The sequence below is a fragment of the Cheilinus undulatus genome, linkage group 1 (assembly GCF_018320785.1).
Source record: "Cheilinus undulatus linkage group 1, ASM1832078v1, whole genome shotgun sequence".
Classification (NCBI taxonomy): Eukaryota; Metazoa; Chordata; class Actinopteri; order Labriformes; family Labridae; genus Cheilinus; species Cheilinus undulatus.
Window position 1 is genome coordinate 14,677,524 of NC_054865.1, and position 26,041 is coordinate 14,703,564.

General features: G+C 38.6%; 1 protein-coding gene across 1 annotated transcript; it reads left to right on the top strand.

The window, feature by feature from the left end:
* On the top strand, positions 1 to 24,860 carry sv2ba (synaptic vesicle glycoprotein 2Ba). Its single transcript, XM_041791637.1, has 12 exons — positions 1 to 478; positions 12,117 to 12,297; positions 16,775 to 16,926; positions 18,216 to 18,349; positions 18,867 to 18,956; positions 19,908 to 20,021; positions 20,152 to 20,240; positions 20,482 to 20,646; positions 20,744 to 20,877; positions 22,957 to 23,157; positions 23,242 to 23,401; positions 24,677 to 24,860. The coding sequence occupies exons 1-12, from the start codon at positions 1 to 3 to the stop codon at positions 24,858 to 24,860; spliced, it is 2,082 nt and encodes a 693-aa protein (XP_041647571.1).
* Positions 24,861 to 26,041: the final 1,181 nt, after the last annotated feature.

Here is a 26,041-nt window from a genome sequence, read left to right on the forward strand (position 1 = left end):
ATGGATGACCCCTATCAAAACAATGTGAACCAGCAGATGACAGAGGGTGGAGAGTACACCTACACCCAGGATGGAGGGGGTCAGGACGGCTACCCTTACCAGACAGACTACCCTCCACAGGAGGAGGATGCTGCTAGTGATGCCACAGAGGGCGCAGACGATGATGAGCAGATGTATGAGGGGGAGTACCAGGGCATCCCTCATCCAGATGAGATCAAGGAGGCGAGGCGGGCGGCTCGGATGGAGGCCAGGAGGAAAGCCCGTATGGCTAAAGAGCAGGAGGAGGAGGAGGAGAACCTGCCGGAGCAGTATGAGACCATCATGGAGGACTGCGGCCATGGACGCTTCCAGTGGACCTTGTTCTTCGTGCTGGGACTGGCGCTGATGGCTGATGGTGTGGACGGCTTCGTGGTGGGATTCGTCATGCCCAGTGCTGAGAAGGACATGTGCATATCCAACTCTGACAAAGGCCTTCTGGGTAAGTGACAGTGGAGGGGGAAAAGAGGTTGGATGAGGTCATTTGAGTATGAAACAACTTTTTGAAACTAATACAAATGAAAATGGTAACTGATTTTAAGTCTTTTGGAAGGCGGATAAGCCAGAAAACTTTTTATAGCTTTTTAATTGTTTATAGCAGTCACAGGTAGAATAGTGCTTTGAGCTAAATGCTAAAGTAGAAATGCTAACATCCTAAATAGATTAACATGCAGCTGCTCTGCAGATACGATGTGCCGTTTTCAGCACTGTTTTTCACCTACTAAGATGGCATTTATGATTCCAGTCTTATTGTCAGTGCAAGACAAGAAAACATTCAACAAGATAACAGCGTTAAGATGGAGAAACAAATATTTCTAGATTAAAAAAGAGTAATGCATCTTAAAGATGACAGACCTTTTAAAAGTTTCCAGAGTTTTGAATATGACTTTTTTAAAATATTTTTTCTTTAGAAATATAAACAAAGTCAAATAGACATATGTGCTTACACTTTATATTTCTATTTTTATCCAACCAACATACAAAGGACATTCACCTAGGAGAAATAATACTAAAAAAAGTTAGTGCTGACTTGATTATAATGCTTGCTGAAAAGTTGGGGTCAACAAAGTCACTTCAATCTATAACAATTGGAGCAGGTTCGTTCGTCTTAAATTATTATTTTTTTTTATTTAGTTTTGGACTTTTTATGCCTTTATTGATAGAGGAAGACAGTGGACAGAATTGAAAGCAGAGAAGAGAGAGCTGGGGGAAAGTGCCACAGGCCAGTTTCTAACCTGGGCCAAGTATATACATAGGACGGGCCTTAAACCACTAGGCCTCCTGTGCCCTGTCTGTCGTAAATTTTATGTGACATGCTAAATTTTGATCCCTTTGTTTCTTTGATTTTTTTACATGCTGAGGTTAAAAGATGCAATGAACAAGAGTACAATCAACATCTGAATTAACCCTAACAGTATGCTAAAATCTGTTAAATTGAAAAATTGAAAATATGGCTGGAAGTGATGGAAAAGTTTTCACTTATGGAGTCATCTAATTATACACCAGAGAATAAGGTTTTAACTGGGGCTGTCAAAAGATTTAAGAGTTTTCTGCAGTTGATCACAATTAATCACATCCTTTAGATCACATTTTAGAATCCCCTTATTTTACTTTAAAAACTGTTCTTGTGTCTGTTTGGGTTGTTTTTAATCAAGGGTAATTGACTTCCTGTTTGGATACCTGCTTGTTAAAGTGGATTGAAGATTGAAGACATAAAGTTTGACACAGAAAAAGGAACTTGTTATGGATTGAAAAGGAAAAAAGGGAACGGTAAAGAAGTAAATGTTTGATAACAGAAGGTTCAGATGAGTTGTCCACTGAGCTGTCTGAGAGTTTGCAGGGAGATGCTGCAGTGGATTAATCAATTTGTACTGAAAAAAAAATAAAGCATCAGATTAATTGTGATTTTAAAAAAAATGTACTTATTGTGGATGTTAGTTAATTGTGGTTGATGCGGTTAATCTTGAGAGCAAATATTTAGCTTGGTAAAATCAGCAGAGGGAATAGTGTGTCAATCCGTAGAGTCAATTGATGAGTAATCCATTCATCCTGAGGTAACATTGACATGATCTGTTCCCATTTTTATTCTGTTCAGTTAGATGGTATAGAACAGTGGTGCTCAACCTAGCCCTAACCAGGAGCCATGTTGACAAAAATATTTTTGCAGGAGCCATAATACCTAAGGGCCTCTTCTTTCCTGAAAACAGTTAACATTAGAGAGATGTGGTTCTAATTATAGTTTAACATAGAATGAAAAAATATGATGTATGGTGCAATTTGGGATTGGGATTATTATTTTTTATTGATAATGATACCTTTATCTGTACCCCTAATGATCCAAGTCATTAGTACTACTACCATAAAATGTATGTCAGACAATAATTTGTTGGAAATATGAGACGATATTACATTTTTTAAAATACGGAGAAGAGTTAGGTGTTAGGTGTTACAGTGGTAGTTCCGTTTTCTAACAGAACCAGTAGCCAGTTTGGGGACCCCCTACTACACATGCTTAGAGAGGAGAAGGATAAACTGTCCCACAGCAGCAGCAGAGTTGACAAAGATTTTTTAACAGTCAGAAGGCTTTTCAAGGCAGTTTAAGTTGATTCCAAATGCTTCCATGGACTGCCAAAGCTCATGGCCTTGGCAGTCCATGATATTTACTTCACCTAACCTCCAAGGCTGCTGGACTTGAAGGATAGGTTCCCCCTCACAAGAAGTGATGTCTCTGCACCAGAGTTTTAGGTTTTGAAAAATGCTGGTTAGCAAACAGCATTGAATCTGGGATAGATTGTGGTGGCTAGTCAAGACAAAAGTAATTTCTGCTGGTAATTCTTCCTTTTGAAATATTTTGATGGGATTTCTTCTTCTTCAAGTTGGGCTGAAAGAGTCACAAATAGCCACAAAAGAGCCACAAACGGCTCAAGAGCCACAGGTTGAGTATCACTGGTATAACTCATGAATATAGTTTTGGCAGTGCCACCCACTGATTCCTGAAGATGCATTATAAAGCTGAATAATGGTGGTTATCATATTAGACCCCTAGCATGCAGATTTCGAGTAACTGCAGGGGCTGCATGGTTCTGCATGGTTTCAACTCAATGCAAGGAGGATCCTTAATCAGACAGAGCTTTTTCTGTGGAGTTTGCATGTTCTCCCTGTGCATATGTGGGTTCTCTGGGGTTACTTCTTCCTTTCCAGGTGGTTTTAAAATGCCTGGAGATGTAATTGTGGGTGTGGATATTTGTATGTCAGCCTTTTGACTGTACCCCCCCCGTGACAGCTGAAATCATATCCAGAAACCCAGTGGCACTGAAGGGGACAAGTGGCACAGATAATTGGTGAACAAATAACAAGTTTGCCAGTTTACTTTATGTATTTTGAGTGAATGAAATCCACCCAGAGAATATTAACATCTGCACTGAATTTTAAGAAAGTTGGCGAGATGATCAACAATAAGCCAGATTTTTCTGGATTGAATAGGATATTGGAGAATGATGTTTGGAAAAGGACCCGTTCAGCTTGGACCCAGGCTACCTAGGAGGACTGTAGTCTCTACAGGCCTACATGGGGCCTCACCTAACTGCATCAGCGCCTATAAGTCACTTTTTTGAAAGCCATGGGAAAGCTAAAAGGATCTTTATAGTCAATAGGAACACATCTCTGTGTACAGTGAATGTCTACAAAATTTCCCAACAATCCATTTAAGCATTGCTGAGATATTTTAGTGTAATCTGGTGAACAAACAGAAGACAGTCTGCTATTGCAATCCCTGGAGCTAGCAGCTAGCATGGCTGAGAACAGATTTAGCCAACACATCCTTCCAAAACAGATATACAGCCTTCTGGAAACCTACGAGCCGAGCTAATTACAATCATCTGTTGAAGAGTTCTTATCTTTTCCCAGAGTGGAGGAAGTCATCAGTGAAATGATCTGCTGTTGTGCTTGGCTGAAGCAAAATCCTGCATATGTCTGGCTCTGGGTGGCACATGGTTGCAGACCGATGCGTCAGACAGAGACATCTCCCTGCAGTGGGAGACATTAGGAGGCTCGGATCTTTGTAGGCTAATGCAAATTATGATGGAAACCAACATTGTGTGTCCTATTAGAGCGCAGGTCCATTGAGCCACAGTGAGTCATTGAAAGTGAGACTTGGCAAGGATGCCAGAACTTGCTAATTGTTGAAATATATTTGAAACCTGACAGGGAAAAGGGCATGCTTTTAATATGTTTAACATTTAGAGTATAACGTGGATTATTTAGAGCAGTATTCAGGAGCCTGCTGGCTCAGTTCTATCACAGTTGTAAACATGCCAAAATTACTCTGTTTGCATCTTAGACCAAACTTATTGGCAAATGTAGCTTGAAAGCATCTGTTCTTCACTTTCTAAGCTGGCAACTCAACTGCAAATTAAAGCCCCTCACCTTATTTCCTCGGCTTCGTGTGTAGCCGGGCGATGTGGCAGATTGCTCATCGCTCATCTCATCTTAACAACAGGCTCCTGGGATAAGGCGGTGCAAGAGATTGATGAGGAACCCAGTGGTGATTGTATTCAGAGTGTGTTCTCAGGCTAATATGGAGCATGTTGCAGCAGTCAGAGAGCCTGGCGGCCTGCAGCGCCCAGTGCAGAGCTGTCAGATACGCTTCAGGCCTCTGACAGGCCGTGGAAGCAGGAGGAAGAACTGGTGAAAATGAAATCCCAGCGTCTGTGCAGTACAGAAGGGGAGGGCTGATCATAGGCTGAGAATATGAAGTGGATCTGTAGAATGATCAGGTGTGATTTACACTCATGCCCTGTTCGCTGAACTCACAGAAGCAGAAATGTGTTTAATCCTAACCTCAGTCCTGGATCACTTATGGACTCCCAAACCTTCAGTCAAAAAAAGAGGAGGGTTGGAGCTTTCACCTTTAGCAGTGCTTTTACTGAGTGATAGAGTGAAAATGTGGGAGGCTTTGCTGAACAGGCTTTGTTTGGTTGCAGAGATTTAACTGACATTCTCAAGAAAGTACCAGCTTGCAGTGAATTTACTCCTGAAATAAACCTGGGATTGCAATTTAAAAGGTCATGCATAAATTATAAGGCTGCTTAATGAAGCTTCTCTGCTGATGTTTAAGGAATAAAGCACTTTTTTTTGGTGCTTCCTAGCATTCATTACAGTTATGTTTTGTACTGTGTACTCCAAGAAGCACATTAATCAAGACTTATATCCAGTTATATGGAAGCCCAAAGAGGTTATGCATCTGTGCTTTTAATTTCACTCTTTTTGCTCGAGGGTAACAAGTAGATTTTGGTTGTTTTCTTGAGGTTTTAGCATAGTTGAAGTTGTTTTCTTCATGAGGAAACATTTGTTAACCTTGAGCAGAGGGATTGGCCAGATTTCATGTCTGTCACCAGCCAAAACCATCCTGCAAACCTGAAAAAGAGACCTGACCAATCAGCATCATTTAAGGGGAAGGAGGTGGAAGCTATGGGTGGAGTTTAGCTGTAATAGAAGCTGATAACAATGGCTGCTGCCCATGTAGCATTTAGCTCAAATGTAGCTATAGCATAGTGGCAGTTTTATCTGAACTGGGCCATATTTATTTATTAAAACAGGAAAAAAGAGCCACACTGAAAGGTCAGGTTAAACAGATGGACAGAGTAAAATATGTATGTATAAAGTATGGATGCATGTCCTCTTAGGGCTTCTGTACATTTCCTTTGTGTTTCTCTGTTTGACTAGCTCTGACTCCTTAAAACTTTCTGCAGACTTTCTTTTTGTTTGTTTTGTACTTGCAGCTTGAATGCTTGACTGCAGCTCTTTCTTGACACCACACCAACAGCTATCTTTATTCACTGGCGTATAAAATTCAGCACTTTGTATGCTGTTGTCTTCATGATTAAAGTACATCCAGAGTTCTTCTTAACACCCCACTTGCTAATTTGAAATGGGTGATTTACCAAATCAGAGTACTGGGTCGCATCTTTGCAACCAAGGAAATACTTCAGCTAGAAAAATAAAACTTATAAATGATTCAACAGACTTTGTGAGTAACAAGGAGCCCTTGATGAGAGGGAGTAAAAAAGGCTACACAATAGCTCACTATGTGCAAATATTACCAGTCAAAGCAATGCATTATTGGTTCACAAATTGTGTTTTGAAAATCTTTCCTAATGTGTGTTAAATGGAGCTGCACTGATCTCACACTGATATGAATCTTTCTCCACAATCACATGACACATCCTCCCAATGGTGGTGTAAGATCGCCCCTCTCTTTATTTAGCTCTGCCTTGCACCGGTGCTGCACTCTTGCTTTCAGCCCCACCACCTCCTCAGGATCCACCTGTAGATGGACTAAGGGGTTACAAGTTAATTCTCTCATCACTCCACATATTTTTTACAAGAAAAATGAATGCACAACTAGTGATGAGGTTGTAGCCGGAATGCCAAACCCAAACAATCATATGTTGCTGCTACTTTAACATTTAAAGTTGTCGGACTGAAATGTGACATAAATTCCTAAGGCAAACATTCGTTCAGATGCACTTAAATCAAAGCATATAGGCAATATAATGTTAGTTTTTCCAGTTGGTTCAGTTAGCTACACTAAAGCCATGAATGGCTGTAGATCTTAACAGTTACAAAACTCAGTATTTTAGCTTGATTTATGTCTGCCCAGTAAAGCATGTATAAAATAACAAGGCTTCCTATATACTCAAGTTAGTTTCTATCATTGATTTATATGTGAGCTTTATTTCCTTTATCTATGATGCAGTAGATGACATAAAAAGTAATTTCAGTCAGGACCACTTTGTCAACAAACACACATGATTTGTGGCTATACAAATTTCTTTAGCAGCAGTAATTAGCAGTTACATAACCCTAGAGCAGAGCAGGCATCAATGACAACAGAATGACACTGATGGAGCCAGAAGCAGAATGAAGGATGAGCTGGGGTGGAGGAGGGTTGCAAGAGGAGCTTGCAGAGAGAGTGGCAGAGCATAGCCAGTTCAGAGCAGTTTAAATAAGGCAGCATGATAGCAATTAGCCAATAGTGTGCTTAGAGCAGATCAGCTGGTCGTCAGCTGATAATGGCTTGTGTGAAATCAGCTGATCTCAATTATGGTCTGCCTGAACTAATACTTTACGCTTAGTAGCTGTACTTGCTAAAAATTATTTGAACTATTTTATCTTTCAGGGTGACAGGTATCATTAGTATGTAGGGATAACTAATAGAGCTCAGCAGTCGCCACCATTTTTTTGGCAGCCCTGGCTCTGTAACTGAAATTCGGCATTCAAATTCCCCATAGACATTTCACAAAATCCTTATTACAACCCTTTTGTCATATGGACCAAGCTATCTAGTTACCTGCGTGTATGTAAAACATTTCATTTAGTGCAAAGACAGTTAAAAAACAAGAAAAAGGCAAAGGTACGAGACTGTGTACATATATGTCTTTATGAAGATTAAGGAACTATGCATTCACTGTTAATGAGAGCTTAAGCCATATATGTACCTTATTTCTATGCTTTTCTTCATTGTAATGTTCACACTTGAAAAAATAATGTTATATGCTGCAGTGTGCGTATTTCTTTCTTCATACTGCAACTGCATGTACTGCTGTGAACAGCCCTCATTCACCAGTTAACACGGTTACTAAACAAACCAATACACCAGAAGGATGTCATGGAAACAAGGTCCAGACAGTGTGTTGAAACCACAAATCATCAGCCCTAGCTGGCCTGATGTTATTGATTATAGATGTTAATACTTTATTAGTTATGATCTCAGATTTGTGACTCCAAAAGTGCCATTTTAGTTTCTAAATAGTCCACGTCTTCAGTAAATTACTGATCTTCTAATTCACAGATTTGTGAATTTTTCAGGTTCTCAGTTGAGTCATATGAGTCTTTAACACTGTTAACTTAAGACAAAAGTTGTTGCGCCCAGGTAAGATGTTCTTCATCCCGCATGATCTGATGATTTGTTTGTTGTGTGGCCCGTGTTTCTCTTTCTTTGTGTTGACAAATTGTTTAGCCAGACATCCTCACAAATACATCACTTGCCAAAACATTTAAGTATTGCTTGTGATGCTTAAAGCAGCTGTTTGTATCAGATGAGGGAATATTTACATTATTAAAGTTCTAATGGTGCGAGAGCACCAAGCATGCTGTTCCTCTCCTGTCACACGATCCTCTCCTCCTTCATCAGATCTCAGAATTATGACTGAAATAACCTCCTCAAGTGACTCTATGTTTTTAGTTTACATCTAACACATCAGGTATTATGAGCTCTTTCATGTGCCCTTTGGTGCTTCCAGAAATGTGTTGCGTATAGATGAGAGTATTTACAGGAAAGCTAATGACACAGCCTGACACAAACATGAACGCGAGGTGAAAGCAGTATATCTATGACCCATGTCCCTTACAGTAACCAGTGAGTGACGCCACTGAGACTACGTCCACATTTATACACAGTGTACAGTTTTCTTTTGCTGATTCTTTGCTACTCTGCTGAAAAAAATCTGGAGCATACAGTGCTGCAAGAGCCCGACAAATTTGTTAATAGCGTAGTCAATCATGCTGTTCTACAACAATTTATGCCACCTTATAAGTGAAAAAACTAAATTTGTTGGAAAAAGAGCATCTGCACATAAATAACCACAACAAGAATGGACAAAAATGGCAGAAACCAGATTTAAATTAAAATGTATTTGACACATATTTTGATTTTATAGTTTATCTGTATCCCATCTGTTAACATAGAGGAGGTGGAGCTTTTGGTTTATATTACAGCCGGTCAGTAAGAGTTCCAAATATTTTGGCTTCACTTTTGGGGAGCTGTTCATTCATTTACAAAGCATTCTACAGGTGGGTCTATTCATAATGTATGTCTGGAGTCCAAGCCCTCCAAAGACTACTCTTTTTTATCATGGTGTTAATTGTGCTGAGAACATCTTCTCTTCAAATACTGCCAGAAGAAGTAAGATAATTCTTTCCCCTCCAAGGATTCAGTCCTTCCCTCAAACACTTAAACAGGCAGATTGAATCATGTTGCTGCAGGGCTTGATCCCAGGCCTCCACCTTGGAGCCAGCCCTCCTAATCACAAAGCCGTCCTGTTAGCCTGTCCATAGTCATATCCAAGACATACACATGGCCTTAAGCAACAACTAGGCCGAGATATAAGTGACATGTTAGCCTTGGCTCTTTGTCTCCTGCTGCCCTGAGCACTGTCTTGTTGAATGAGATGTGCAGCTTGGCGTGTGGAGCGTCAGAGCATTTGGAGAGCCTAGTAATCCACAGGGAAGGTGCACACTATGGCTCCACGTGCCATTAAGCTGCTTAGTCGTGCTGTAATTAGGGCTGTGTGTAGTAAAAACACGGAGCAGGCAGGAGGTATGGTTCTGAAGGTTTAAAACACACGACGCAGAGGTTGTAGGTTTGAGTCCTGACTGTGAAAAAAGACAGTATTACCCCTTTTCAGAGAACATAATCATTATAATCTTCTCGATGGAGCACAGCTGGTCACAATTGTTGCCCGAAAACATAAAGAAATTGCAGAGTAGACCTCCTTCCAAGTGGGAAAAGCTCCAGCCGCTGTGGTTCTGAGCGGATATCTGCAAGAAAAATGTGACAAATGATCACTGAATTGGAAGGAAATGCCATGTAAAAACAAAGAAATGTCAGATGTGACACTTATGATGACAGCAAAGATAACTTTAGCAACACTTATTACATTTGAACAAAGCCTGAGGCAGACTGACGAATATGGAAGGGGATTTTTATGAAAGTAAAGCACACTTCAGTGCCTCAAAATCGCTTCGACCTTCAGGTTTCTGGGAATGCTATTATCAGTCGAGGTGTATTTTCCTTGCTCCATTATTACAAGAACTCAGAAAAATTGATCAAGAAAGAAGCATCAAGCTGAATTACAGAATAAAATATGAAGACTTCTCTTCTCCTGTGTCCATACAAGGGTAGAGGGAGCCCCCTTGTGGAGATTTTCAGTGAAGCTTGAGTGAAATTATTGAAACCCAAATTACCATAACTAATAAACAGGAAATGATGATTAAATGAGTTAATTAATGATTATTTTACGAGTAAAAACAATTAAAAGAGGATAACTAATGTGCAATAATTTCAACAATGCAGATATTATTATTATTTGTTAAGTTTGTGTCACATAAAATCTTAATTTTGTGAACTACATATTTTATGATGGATGATAATATGATAAAAAAAATGACATTATAACTACATAAGTGATTTTTAAAAATGTTTATTTAATTTGCCAAATGGTGTCAAACTATGGAGAAAGCGCGAGGAATGACATGCAGGACAGGGGCTGCAGGCCAGACTTGGGCTTTAGTAACCTTTATGTTAACTGTTGAATGCTGAAAACAGTGTAACATTTTATATACTTTATTAAGCATACACTTAGCATTTACATTGCATTTAGAAAGTATTCAGACCACATTCACTTTTGTCAATGATTTATTGGTGTCCACCTGTTCTGTATATATATATATGTATATATATATATATATATATATATATATATATATACACACACATACATACAGTGCTTAACAAATTTATTAGACCACCACCCAAAGTAAGGTTTATGCCACAGCTGCCCTAAATTAACAGCACTGGTAATTACCAAAATCATTTTTTTTGTTTCTGCAATGGTTAAAACATCAATATGTAGAAGCTCTTTAACTGAATATTATGAATGCAATAATATAATTATTATTGTTATCTATGAATTTTCAAATTTAATAATTTACAAAAAAAAAAAAACCCAGAAAAAAAAAAAGCACATTATTATTTCTTGATTAATATGTCAAATTATAGTTATTTACTTGCATTCCTGAACAAAAAAAAAGGGGTTTTAGTGGTTGAATGTTATGCTTGATTCATTTCTGACTTCCTAGAGAAGCCCAGTAAGGCGGCTCAAATTTGGGTTTAAAAAGGTGAATTCAGTTTGAAATTCCTCATTCCTGTTCAAAATGTTAAAATGTCGAGAGCTCATTGAAAATGAAAGAGTCCGCATTAAAGCACTTCATGATGCTGGATGGTCTCTGAGACAAATATGACAGGTGGTCTAATAAATTGTTGTTAAGCACTGTATATATATATATATATATATATATATATATATATATATATATATATATATATAATATGTGCCCATGGTTTGATCCCAGACCTCTAAGCTAGACCTCTGACTTTTTTCTCAGTTTCCTATATGAAAAGATAATTAGTCTGTAATGTGTGCAACGTGGTCCTGAATGTAACTGCCACACCTTGTTTATGAATAAAGTTAAATTTCTAAAGAAAAATCTAAACTGGAAATTCTTTGTAGCGTCAAATTACAGCACGTCTGTTGTGACAGAGACAGCGTCTCACATGAACGGTGGTCATCAGAGATGTACAGTCTGCAGTCAGACAGACTGTCTTGATTTTATTAGGGTTATATCCATAAAAAATAAAAAATTGGTGCTCATTGTTGACAGAGCTGTATCACTTTTTTTCATCTGGGTCTTTGGGAGCCATGTTTCCCTTGAAGGTAGCCGGGTTTCCAAGGGAAAAAAGACTGGGAATCACTGCAATAAATTTGAACCATACTGCATTTTTCTCTTTTAATTTTTTCATGTTTAGTTTTAAATAAAATCTGAGTGTATGCAGATTTATACAAGTGCAGATACAGTTATTTTTATTTTTTAATTTTATATTGACAATTGTAGTGATTGACTTACTTGGGAGGTGGATGGAAGTGAACTGTAGTAAACTTTTGTGTTTCTATGTTTGCCTTACAGAGCTGGTTATTGTACATGTTGCATATTGAAAATGGAACAATTTATAAACAGAAAAATATTTGCTGAAAATTTGAAATCAATGCAATTCCTAAACATTCAAAAATCAAAAACAGGTGCAGCTATGTACACAGTGATTATTACTGATTATCAATTATGGATATATAATTGTTACCCAACATGCAAATTTAAAGTCTGTTTTAATGAGATCTAGTTTGATTTAAAATGTATTGGGGGACCTGCATCCTAATGAGTTTGCTCTTTGTTTGTATTTGCAGGTTTGCTGGTCTATGTAGCCATGATGGTGGGGGCATTGGTGTGGGGGGGTCTGTGTGACAAGATGGGGAGGCGGAAGTGTCTGATCTACGTCCTGACCATCGACCTGGTCTTCTCCTTCCTGTCGTGCTTCGCCCAGGGTTACGGCTTCTTTCTCTTCTTCAGGTTCTGTTCCGGCTTTGGGTGAGACACATTTCTGTTCAATATTACTTCAATAATTTTAGGCTTCACTCAAGGGATTGACAACCTCACCGGCTTTTTATGAAGACTGGCCTCATGTATAAATAATTATAAAAAGAAAGCACATATTTGTTTTAACTTTTAAAGACATTTCCTCCAAATAAAAACATAAACATTTAAGTGGGATCATTGAAGGGCAGCACCTCATAAGTCAACATAAGTCAAACACCAGAGTTGACTTGATTTTAAGTTAATATTCCTCAATAAAAAGCACATTTACCCTCTCATTAAAACAAGCCAATGAAGCGTTTTCCTGATTTTAATATGAGTTTTATGGCTGTCTTCCTGCTGTCGTCAGCACCTCTGAGCTGAGCCGGGATTGATTTTTCTGCTTTAAAACACACATTTCTCTTAATAATGAATGCAGTTTGGATGTAGAGCATACATATTAATGTTTAAGAACAAGAAGGAGAGCAGAATAAAACAATCAACTGTAGCTGATTCACAGTGATAATGAGGCCAGATCAAATCACTGACATGTCTGCAGAGGAACTGTGCACACTTTACAAAACAAAACAAAACAAAAATGCACAACACCCCTGGATTCTTATTGACATTACATAAAAGATGGAAAATTTTCACTTTTTAATGTTAACAGAAAAATACTTTGCACATCTCTTTCACTGGACAGTGTTTAGGAGAAGAATGAGTCTAAAAAAAATGTTGATAATCTCCTTTTTCTATTGTCTATTTGATCTCTATTTACAGATCCTACATAGAAATGTTGTCTACGTACACAGGGGTGATCATTTTCACCATGGGATGTGCCCTGGTTTGCATTTGTTGAGTATTTTTAGTTCTAGCTTTATGGACCAATCTGTATCATTAGGCTTTGGTTTGCGTAGGACAATCTGTTCGTGTGGACAAAAACAGAAAAACAGGTGGAGTGCTCACAATGCTAACAACACATTAGCTCTTATCAGTGGTTATCTCCAATAATTTTTTTAATATAAACCAATATAACTAGTTATAATATAAAAATTACAACTACAGATCCAGTAGATATCAAACATTTTAACTTGAGCAGCAAATTTACAAATCCTGTGTGACGAAAACCAGTCACATTTTAGATTCAAATTCAAAAATTCATAAATGCAAATATGCATTTTTAGCTGTTTCCATTCCCTCTTGAGGACGCACCTAATGAAGCTTGACTTTCTACTGCTTACAAATCTGCATCATGCTGTTATTATTTCTGTAAATCTAAGACCAATTAAGTACAAATAAATCACAAGAAAATCAAAATTCAATGACAATCAAACTGAGTTAATTTGCAGGCTGGCACTGCTGAGGTTAGACAGAGTAATGTGGTTGTATGACTGATCTGCTGACACTCTGCTGTGCTACGCTGGGATTTTTTTAACCAAGAAACAACAGCTTTTCCATTGCATACATCAACGCTGCATGAAAGTGAAGTCTTGTGTGAACGTGTTTAACTCTAAATGTTGTCTTTTCATGTCCATACCCAGAGGCATACACTGTGTATCAGATGAATCATGATACACGATGACTGCTTATAGGCTGCGGAATGTGCGAAAATGCATGGAAACATCTTGATACAAGACATTGACCAGTTTAAAAGAAAAAAAGTGAGTCTATGCACTCAAGCATTGCCATCTGACAAATGAATGTTGGTGAGTTATAAAGTATGCAGGAGTAAAATAACAGCAGATGTGAAAGTTAAATATGTAGAGGTTGTAGACCTCCAGATTTTTGTGGTGAATATCCCAGATTTTCATTCCAGCAGTCTTATTTTGTCAGCTTTTTCTTACTTCTTAGATTAAAACGTTGTTTTTAGTTTAAGTCACGTTTGAGTAATTTTAACCTCGGTAGTTTTACTCCACAAAAAACTCATGAACATTTTAATGCAGTTTTAGTAAATAAAAAGTCCTTCCATTTCAGTCTTTACTTTTCAAAGCAATCATTTTCTTTGAACTAATTTATGAAGCCTCCTCCAGACTGTGCATTTTTAGCAATCTGATAAGTTTCTGGCGTGCTTCACTGTGCGACATGAATTTCATATGACATCAAGTTTGATGTGTCCAGACTGAACGATGACAACTCCCACCAAACATTCCTCAATCGCAGGCTAAGACGTACGCCAGTATGCAGGAAATATAGTGTGTGTCATCCATCTACGCAGCCAGTTCCAATCGTGGTGATATCTTTGATCGTGGCTCAGAATTGTTGGTCCTATGTCGCACTGTGAGACAGGTTGACAGGTTATGTGACTGCTGCTATGACCTGCAGTACATCAACTAACAAACCAATAAGAATGCAGCAAGAAATGACATAACGATAAACACGTCACTGGTGCTAACAAACAAACAAGTTAGTATTAGAATGGAGAATATTCCAAAATGTGGAAGTCTTTAGGATTTCAACAAGGGTTAAATCTTGATCTCAGGTGTTTTTCTCAGCATATGAATGCTACAATTACAACAGTTGCTTTGCTTCATACTGGAGATGTAGATTGAAAACGCACACTGAAGACATTTATTTTTGGCATACTGGCGTACGTCGTAACCTGCGATTCAGCAGCGTTTAGTGGGAGTTGTCATCATACAGTCTGCACACATCAAGCTCTCATTTGAGATTTTTGTTGCACAGTGAAGCATATATAAGCAGATATGTATGGGACTGTTAAAAATGCACAGTTTGTAGGAGGCTTCAGACATTTATCCCAGGCTATCCTTGGTAGCAGGACCATAACGGCTGCCAGCCTGTCTCACAGTGCAACGCAGGACGACCGTTTTACAACCATGACCAAAGATATCACCAAGATTGCTCATCTTTTATCTGGGACAGCCCAGAACTGCACAGTGTATACCAAGCTTTAGTCCTTCTCATGGAAAAAAGGGAGTTGAAAATTTTTAGTCATTGTCTTAGTCGACGAGATTAACACTGCACTCTAGTCATGGAGTTCTTCATAAATCATGATAGTAAGGAAAGGTGCTTGTTTGTTTATATTCTTCTTCAGTGGTTGTCAAGGTGTAAATATGATGTTAAATCAATAACTGTACTAAAGGACAGAGGGATTTCTTTGTATACTCCAACCCAGTGGTATTCAGCCTCAGGACCAACGACCACCCACTTTGAAGAAATTCATGTCCTAAATGCCTTTAAAAAAAGCTCAACCAATAGTGCGTCACTGACTTATTGACTCAATCTTTTTAACAGGCATATTCCCAACCCACTAAAAAGAGCGCTGTGACTGGTTGAGAAACACCGCCCTATCCAACAGCCCAGTCATAAAACATTTGACTGGCTTTCCTGTGACTTCTTTGGATTTATCACATCCTTAGCTTTTCTGGTCTGGTTGGTCTTGGCATCACGCACAAACTGTAAGATACACATTATATTTTTAAAAAATTGAAATTGAAGGTACCAAATCAATGTCGCCTGTTCATCTTTCACCACCATGTCTGAGATGGAGGAAGTTTTGGCTCTAGTGCAATTTAAGAAAACTAGAGGTCAATGATTTCATGAAATGTTACTTTAAATTCTCATATCTACAAGCAAAATCAGCTTTTATGACTACTGATTTTGTGCTGATTCAAGAAATTTGTTTTAATTTGCTCTCAATATCAAGAATTCAAACTTTCATATTATTCCATCCTAAAAAGCCTACATATGAAAATATAGCAGTGCTCAGGAGAGCCAAGGATGCCATAAAACATATAAACAATGAATGATATATAGTTATGCAACAGTTGGGCTCATTTAAAAGAAGCAGATCTTCTTCAGGCCTTTTGTAAAATAAAGTTTCTCACTGGCAGCTGATCAGTCTGCAAACCTTTTAACTCCTTTTTCAACAACTGATGATTTTCGCATCCTGCACCTGTTAACATTTTACCTGGATATGTGCACACACCAGTTTTCTATTTTATCTTTATAGTATTCAAAGAAAAATAGTGTGGAAATGCTATTCAAACGTCTAAATCTGTTTCCATGAAATCCAAATAACTAGAGACAAGCCTTAATGAATGTTTTTCCTCTCTCTAAAAGGAGTAAATTTACCCAAATCACTAAAAAGCCAACAGCTTCCAGTGCCAATCAAAACTGAAGAGATTGCCTCTACAGAGATGTCTGATCTTTTAAAAGTCAGATTTAATGTTTTGCACACAGCAGATTAGAGTCTAATACAGCCAGTGTGTTCAGCTGACAGCAGAGATTTAAGTCAAAATGTTGACAAATTAAACCAGAAATATCTGCTTAGATAAATATTAGTGCAACACTGTAATTTGGTTGAATCTGCCTTTTCAAATACCAAACCTCGAAGGACGACAGAATAAAAAGCTCACAATCCTGCACCCCTAAACATCTTAACCCTTAGGAGATGATAAACTAGAGGACTGGCGATATGAAGAGTGAATTTTTGCTGTAATAGACTGGTTTTTGCTCTTGTTTCCTCCTGCAGGATCGGCGGTGCCATCCCCATAGTGTACACCTACTTCACTGAGTTCCTGCAGATGGATAAACGTGGAGAACATCTGAGCTGGCTCTGCATGTTCTGGATGCTGGGAGGCCTGTACGCCTCCTTCACCGCCTGGGGAATCATCCCTCACTATGGTAACAAACACAATCACATGTGACGCATGTACCGTATTTAGCTGCACGCAAAAACAAACCGTACATCTACTGCAAAAAGAAAAAGGGTCTGAAAGGTGCTCTGAATCTCAAAAATTGAGATGAAGTTGCTCTTAGGAGGGGGTATATTTAACATGGACTCAGGGGAAAGATATCCCATCAAATATGTTGCAGTTAATTTTATTTATCTGCAGGTGTGTTTTTAAGAACTAAACAACCAACAGTATATTTCTTTCTTTTTTCTTTTAAATTTTGCAGTCAGAAATTCAAACTTTTGTAGAGATATTCAGGTAGGTTCTTTGTAATGTTTTAGACATTGAATAGATGGAAATTAAGATGGGGTATTGTGTGTTTTAAATGTAGATAAGGCAAGTTTATTGAGTATCATTCATACTCAGAGACTTAAACAAAGAGAGCATTAAAGGTACAGTATGTAGAATTTCTGCACTGAAATATCTGTATGAATTTAAAAAGTGACTGATAAATTCTTAATTTTTGTAATTGTAACAGGACGTGTCTTTTTATGGAGGGTGCCAGATCAAATGCCCAAACTCACCTCTGCAGGTTAAGACGTGCACTGCTCAGTGGCGCCCATCTACGGCCCCTCCCTTAACTACTTAGACAGAAAACAGATGTTTTGTTTTTGCTGATGAATTTCTCATAATGAGGGAGAAATGCACTGAAAGTGGTCCCAAATTGCACATGTGCACTTGAAGCAACGCTAGAGCGAATGACCACATCCAGTCTGACCAGAAAGACAGTTGTCCCTGGAGCAGACAACCTGAGTTTAAATCTGGCCTGTGACTCCTTTCTGCACGTCATTTCACATTCATTTTCCCTGTTCCACCAACCTATCAAAATAAAAGCATTAAAGCCCAGAAATTAAAATAACAATAATAAAAATTTGATTTTATGTCAGTTTTTGACAGCAATGTATGACTTTTCTTTTCCCTGTGGGTCCCGGTTAAGCAGCTCAGCTTTATTTGAATAGAAGGAAAACAGGAGCCCAACAACATTAATGACAAAGAGACAAAGAGGACTGAAGATGTATGAAAATGCAAGCACAATGAGAAAATATAAGAGCAATATGGAAAGCAGTAATAGCATCTAATATAAACAGCCTGCTGTCTTAAATATCCAAACACTTAACTGAAGTTTGGATGCTTCAGACTTAACATATTTGTAATTTGCTCATTACTTATTTCCAAAGATAATTAAAGTGATCTGGGTTCTTCAAATATTAACAGTCTTTCTTCTGGTTGATCCTCCAGGTTGGGGTTTTGCCATCGGAACAGAGTTTCAGGTCCACAGTTGGAGATTGTTCATCTTCGTGTGTCTTTTCCCTGCGCTGGCTGCACTGATTGGAATCGTCTTCATGCCGGAGAGCCCACGATTCCTCCTGGAGGTAAGATCCAGTGACCTAAGAATAAACTACTCATGTTTGTAAAACAGGTTGTTTCTACTGCAGTTTAAAGTCACACTGATGGGAACTGCTAACTCAGGCAGATGAAGAATAACAACCATTATATTGTGATGTGTTCAGGATTAAACACTGAGCTGTGATTGGTCAAAACTGTTGAGTCATTAGCCACTACAGTAACATCCCACTGCAGTGTAAAGGTAACAAAAGGCTGCTAAGACGCCACCAGACTAGCACCCACCCTGTTTCTCCTCCAGGACATTGTCAGACCCTGACCACATGTGGTGTTGTATTTATGTGTTAGAGCCGTGCTGCTCCGCCGTGTTCTTATCACTCTCTCCCAAATTATCACACATCTCCCAGTCTGATAAGAGGCAGGCGACCTCATGGGAACGCTCTTACTCAACTGTGTCTGGCTGCAGCTTATGTGAAAATCAGCGTGCTGCTAACAATGAGACGTTTCACACAGAAAGAGATGTTTGTGGTTTTTTTTCTTTTTCAGAATGCAAGACATGACGAGGCGTGGATGGTGCTGAGACAAGTTCATGACACTAACTGGAAGGCCAAAGGAGAGCCGGAGAGAGTTTTCACTGTAAGCAGTTAAATGCTGTTTCTAGCATTTTCTTTAAATAAACAATTGTCTGATTTGGTTTACAGAACATGTACTCACTTTAGTGACATGAGGCTAGAAAAGAAACACATTTTCTGTGATGTTATTACAATTAAAGACCCCGTAAAGTGAAAATAAATCTGTATTTAGGTTTGTTGTATGACAGGTCATTGTGTTATGAGCCCCTAGGTCAAATTTCAGTCAAATAAAACTTCTCTAACTTTATCAAATTAAGCTTCAAAATCATGCAGTAATCTGCTCCAGGATGGTATGGGTGTGTCTGTTGAATGAGATGAAGCCACACCCACTCATGTTTTAAAAATGCTACGATCTGAATTGAGGAAAGCGGTCACACCATTATCCTGTCTCTTGACCTTTTGTTGACCTCAAAAGAAGAGACAAAGTCAGTTTTCTGGCTCAAATCTCTGTTATGATGCTGTAAATGATCCATAGACCACTGTGGCTGATAGATTTGGTAAATTTACCTCACCATGAACATAAAACAGCATTTAACTGACCATTTTCTTTCAATAAAGGCAGTGACATCAGCTAATAACAGACTGTAATGTGATTTTATTGTAGGGTTAGAGGGCGGGGTTATTCCCTGCTGTGGGCGTGTGACATCATGAGCCCACATATTGGCCCGGCCCAAATTAAACCAAGCCAGAAAAGAGATGAAAAACTTTCTAACAGTCTAAATCTAGAATTCAGTCACATGTAGATCTCAGTCTTTTCACATGTTTACAGCAACCATATTCCAACATATCTAGTGTGTTAAGACAAAAACTTTGGAAATCACTTTACAGGGTCTTTAAGGTTGTCAGTTTCCAAGACCTAATGTTTCACGCTTCCCTTAAAATCTGTTTAGAATTTTTGTTGAAGATCTATAATGTTGACCTTTTCTTATGCCCAAATCTGTTTCTCTTCTTTAAGGTGACCAACATCAAGACTCCACAAACTCAGGAGGACGAGTTCATAGAGATCCAGAGCGACACTGGAACTGCATTCCAGCGCTGGACCGTCAGGCACATGACCATGCTGCAACAGGTCTGCACATCCCTTCTGCACAACACCCATTAAACTTATTTAAAATAGTCTTAAACAAATTATTAATCCCTTTTTCTTGCAGACCTATTTATATATCAAGTGTGTGCCTCTTTGCTTGTTCCCTCTCCAGGTGATGGCTAACATCATGTCACTGTCGGCTCCAGAACTCAGACTCCAAGGCCTCTTCCTGGTCATCATCTGGTTCTGCATGGCTTTCAGGTACAGGGAAGGATGTTTAGCTTGCCAGCCCACAACCAGATTTTTAGAAAAACAAATCTCCTTGTTCAAAATACTAAAGACTTTCTTTGAGCATTTGTATTCAAATCATCCAGTTTTGGAATATTTTAGTCTAATCTGATAAGAAGAAAAGTCAGTGGTAAAGCTAAAGGTCAGAATCATTCAGATGTGTTGTAATGCAGACCATGTTGCTCTAAAGAGCTTGTGTTTTTATGTGTTTCAGCTACCACGGGCTGGGAGTCTGGTTTCCTGATATGATCAAATACATGCAGTACGAGGAGTACGAGTCCAAGGTCCGAGTGTTTCACCGAGAACGGGTCGAACGTTTCCACTTTAACTTCTCTCTGGTGAATCAGGTCCACCGTGAGGGGGAGTACATCCATGACAAGTATGTCTCCTTAACACCATCCAGTGTTAAATATATTTAATCAACCTGGAGTCATGCCCTGTAAAGTCAACACCTTCATTTTTTCCCATTTATTCAGGTTTGCAAATATCGAGATTAAATCTGTGAAGTTTGAAGACTCACTGTTTGAAAACTGCTACTTTGAGGATATTAAGTCTACCAACACCTTTTTTGAGAACTGCACCATCAAGAACACCGTCTTCTACAACACAGGTACTTTACAAACTAAGAGATAACTGTTATAAATTATCTGTTGACACCTTCATATCAGACATCAGTATTACAAGGGCTGGGTCAAAATATCATTACAACAGTTAATCATTTCTGGGCATGTGTGATACAATGATCAAATAACTGGTGAGAAATACAAACACATATAAACACAATATCTGCAAGAAATAAAACTGTAAATACATTTTACCGCCAATTTGATTTACCACTTCATGATATCTCACATGGATGCTCATGACATGAACAGCAGTGTCAACAAAATATGTTAAGATTGAGATGGAAGAAGAAGATGGCAGGATAATGTCCACCAGCAATGATAAGAAGTTAAGAAATAAAGAGTGATAACAGGTGTGCTGAGTAAATACTATAAAATTCCATGTAAAAGATGCCCTTTACGACCCTTTATTTAATCTAAAAGTGTGCAGCATCCAATGCACTGGTGCAACCATACACCAGTATGAAATGTGGAGTCTAACCCAATGAGCACAATCTGACACAAATGAAAACTCACATCTGTTTATTATTGAGGATTTCAATGCTGGGATACATAGTAATGCAAACCAGACCTGTGATGCCATTTTAACAGCTTTTCTTCCTCATTAAGTCACAATCCTGCACTTTAAGAAAACTGCTGTACTGTTTGGTAAATAATGAAACACTAACTTAAATGTGCAGTGTATACAATTTGAGAATATTAACATTTAACAGTCAGATTCTTGATTGCAGTTCTCACTTCTGTTGGTAACTGTGGCAACCAGTTTAAAAAGGGTCTCTTACTTGATCCCTTTTGTGGTACTGTATGAACATGCAAGATGCAAAAATCCAAGATGGCAGAGTCCATGAAGGGGATCCTCCCTATGTATAAATGGAAGGCTTATTCTAAATTAATAAATACAAAACAATTTTACATACTCAGGTGATTTAGATAGGTTTACTTTTATGTATTATGTGTCATCTTTACCATGTTAATTCAGCTAAAAATTGCTAGGGTAAATACTATATACTGCACCTTTAATGCCATGCCAACAGCAGTGACTCACCAGTTGCTGTTTCACATCGACATTTCTCTCTTTCTCCCTTTATGTTTGTGACTGTTGTACTGGTGTCATGGAACAAAACAGGACAAAAATTTATTTGAGGTCTTGCAGTATCACAAATATTTCCTTAAAAGGAACCCTGCATGATCAGACAAGTTCATCAGGTTGGATAGATATTTGCATCTCTCATATACATATACATACTTGTTCTGAATTGAGGACTCTGTTCAACAAAACAACACCTCTTAAGGTGTATTACTGAACAGCGAACCAAAGTTTTGTTTAATAAATAAATTTGGCATTATGAGAAACATGCTGAAAGCAATATCAGGATGCTAATGTGCTCTAGCGTGGGTGTCGGCAGACATGCACATTCTAGGTCCGCTTCCAGCACAACCAGGAAGTGACATTTTTAAGTATATTTATCCCTCATTATGAGAAATTTATGAATGAAACAAATTGGTTTTGTTTTTAGTAAATACTCCTTATGATGTGCTGTCTTTATTGAACAGAGTCCTCAATTCAAAACCAGATGTAAACAGTGGAGATGGGCAGAGAAGGGCAGCACTGGTCTGTACTGATCACATTGTGTTGTTTTAGTTGAGGGCCCCCTGGTGGTGGAATTTTGCACACTGTGCATTTAGGGCAACAGCAACACTTGTGCAAGAGAACTAGGGTATGCAGGTCAAACTGATTACAGAAAAAGGCGGGAAAAAGAACAATGGAAGGAAGGAACTCTAGACACAACACATGACAATATAATAAACAAAATTACCCCACATACTGAGATTGTGATGTATCACTAAATGATACCACTTAACAGAGAACTGGTATATTGTGTGACTATATCATCGTTGTGGGCCACATGTCTTCTTCTATCATATCTTAACTTGCTATATCTTATCACATGGCATATGATATCCTTATGTATCGTATGAGAGAGATTCCCACCCTTGATAATAATGTCATTATTAACTTTAGTCTGTTAGTATTTCCCTCTCAAATGTCCCTTTGTGTTCTCCAGACCTCTGGCAGGAAAAGTTCAAAGACTGTCGAATGGAAAACACCACCTTCCTCCACCCAAAGAAAGGCTGCCATCTGAACTTCCAAGAGGAGAACGACATCGTCATCTACATGGTCAGCTTCCTGGGAAGTTTGGCTGTGTTGCCTGGCAACATCATCTCAGCACTGTTCATGGACAAGATAGGACGAATCAGAATTATAGGTGAGATCAGCAGGAGAGGTATAAAGTCCTTTTTTTCTTCATTGGTATTTCTTCAGTTCATTGAGTCATTATCTATCTCTGCAGGTGGCTCCATGTTGGCGTCCTCAGCCTGTACTTTTCTGTTACTGCTGAGCTTCAGTCAAGGCGCTGTTATATGTTGGCAGTGTCTCTTCTATGGTGCCAGCGTGGCGGCCTGGAACGGACTAGAGGTCATATCTGTTGAACTCTATCCCTCTGCCAAAAGGTATAATGAAAGTTAATCCCACATTTTATCTCCCCCACTTCTCTGTTGGTGGTTTTAGTTCCCTATATTTAATTACCAGTCACTTTCCTGACCAGAGAGTGGGGGGTTCAAGCAACACAAAAGGTACAAAGTTAGGAGCAGAGTTAGTTAGATGCACCCAGACTCAGTTTGTGAGGATGGCCTGATCAAGGCAGATTTACACGTGCACAATATTCCTTCCATTTCTAGATGATGGATTTAACTGAACTCTGGGGGATGTTGAGTGCCTTGGATTTTTTTGGTATACATCCCCTGAATTACACTTCTTAATAACCTTTTCTCTGAGTTGCTGGGAGTGTTCTTTTGTCTTCATGCTGTAATGGTAGCAAGGAATACTTCTGTTGAATTATGTCAGTCACTTTAAAGGGGGTGAATATTTATGCAATGAATTATTTAACATCTCATATTTTATGTAATTAACATTACTTTGTAGAAATCTATTTTCACTTGGATGGTAAAAAGGTTTTTTCTGTTATATTGACCATGATTGATCTATAAAATCCATAAAAGGGTAAAACATCTAATGGGGTGAATATTTTTTATAGGCACTACAGGTTTAATGAAGCCACTGGCAATACAAATGAATATGGAGGAATTGGCAACAAGCTATGAGGATAAGAGTTTTTTGCACTTATCTTCTTTGCACTATTTTTGGAAATGTTTACATCCCAGCTTAAAAACCACTGAGTTAACAAGTGTGGTGTTTGTCCTCAGAGAGTAACAAAACAAAACAATAATTCATGTTGAAGCAGAAATGATGCATAAATGAGCTATAATGAATCTTATCTGTTACAGTGCGTATGTGTTTCTACCTGAGGTTTAAAGGAGGGAGTTTAACTCTGTTAGAGTCAACAGTCGAATAAATGCAAAATTATAATACACTAGAATGATCATTTTTGTCCTTGTTATCAAAGCCTCTTTTTACCTCTCTAAAGTTCATATTTGCCTGATAGTTATCGTGGCTTACAGCTTCAGTGTTCACCCTGCAAAAGCTATAACAATTCTGCCCCTGTGCTAAGGATATCAAAGGAAATTTCATTCAGCTTAACAGGGTCACACAATCTGATATGATGACTCCTCTCCTTTTTTTCCAGCAAACTTTCATTTGTTTTATATTTTTATTGCTTTTTTCCAACAGCAATCCAATCTCCCCACAGTGAGTCAAAATATATTCAATTCACCGGTCAGCCGTATGAAGTTATGCATCTCATCTTTTTTGTCTTCCTGCCTCTGCAGAGGGACAGCGTTCGGTATCCTAAATGGGATCTGCAAGTTCGCCGCCATCATTGCCAGCTTCATCTTCGCAGCCTTTATTGGCGTCACTAAGATCATCCCCATCTTCCTGGCCTTCGCCGCCCTCGTCTGTGGGGGTCTGGTGGCTCTGAAGCTGCCTGAAACCCGGGAGAAAATCCTCTCTTGAAAAGCCAAACTCGTGCAGCCTCCAGGTCCCGAACACAGTACAGCTACGGGGAAACCTATTGGGGAAAGAATCAGCTAGAACTGAAATGGAAAGACAAGTAACGAATGAAGGCCGTGCTGTGCTAGCTGTGTGTATGAGACTGCCATGGTTCTATGATTAAAATGTTGAAAACCTGTCTGGTTGCCTATGTGAACCTGTGGTTGCTTTCTGTTCCCTCTGTAAGCTCCTCAGGCTGCCCAGTGTTTCTGTCACATTATATGAAACCTGTGTTTGTCTTTTTCTTTGCCCATCCTTCTGTTTCATACATACATACACACACAGCATAGAAACCTATGTTTTGTTTGAGGTTTGTGTAAAAGAAAGATTATTATGAGATGAAATGTGTCTGTATGTGAAGGTGTTGTAGTTCCTGTGACCATGTTGTGCTCTGAGTTCATTCCCTGTTGGAAAATAAAGGAAAAAGAGAGGACTTTAAAGTAATTACTTGGATTTTATTTTAATCCTGTATGCACTGCCAGGAATCAGCGGCTATATTACTGGAGTTATTATTCAGAAAAACAACTCTTTACTTCATCCAGGCTGTGTCCAAAACCACCCATAAATAACACATACTACTGCTGTCACTTACTCAGATATATACTGCATTCTGCGCTGGTTCCCAGCCTGGGGTCTGGGACCCCTGCGAAGGGGTACCAAAAATCTCTGGGTTGTCTGCTCTGAATATGTCGAAATTGGAGTTGCATATATTAACTAAAATAAGAAAAAAAAAAAAAAACACTTGTGAAATATTCTACAGAGAAATCTTTTGGTAAAAAAAAGTGTGAAACCCTGTGGATGTGGGTCTTGGGATACTAAGCTTTTCCTTAATTTAAGTAGAAGGTCTCCAAGGAAAAAAGGGTTGGAAACCACTTATATACTACATACTAAGCTAACTGAATGCTGTTCCAGCATGCTTTAAAGCCCATCTTCTCCATATCACATGACTTTATCTTAGTTTTGTTTTCAGAAAAAAATACTTTTTTTTCAGGCTTTTTTGCCTTTATTTGAATTCCTCCAATTTCAATATTCAATGGTTGCATCGCAATATGCTTGCAGAGCAAATCGCTCCCTCTCTAGTCAATCAGAGCAGTTCCACTGCCAGTGAGTATCTGAAGCGCCACTCCGCTCTGCTTTGTGGGAAA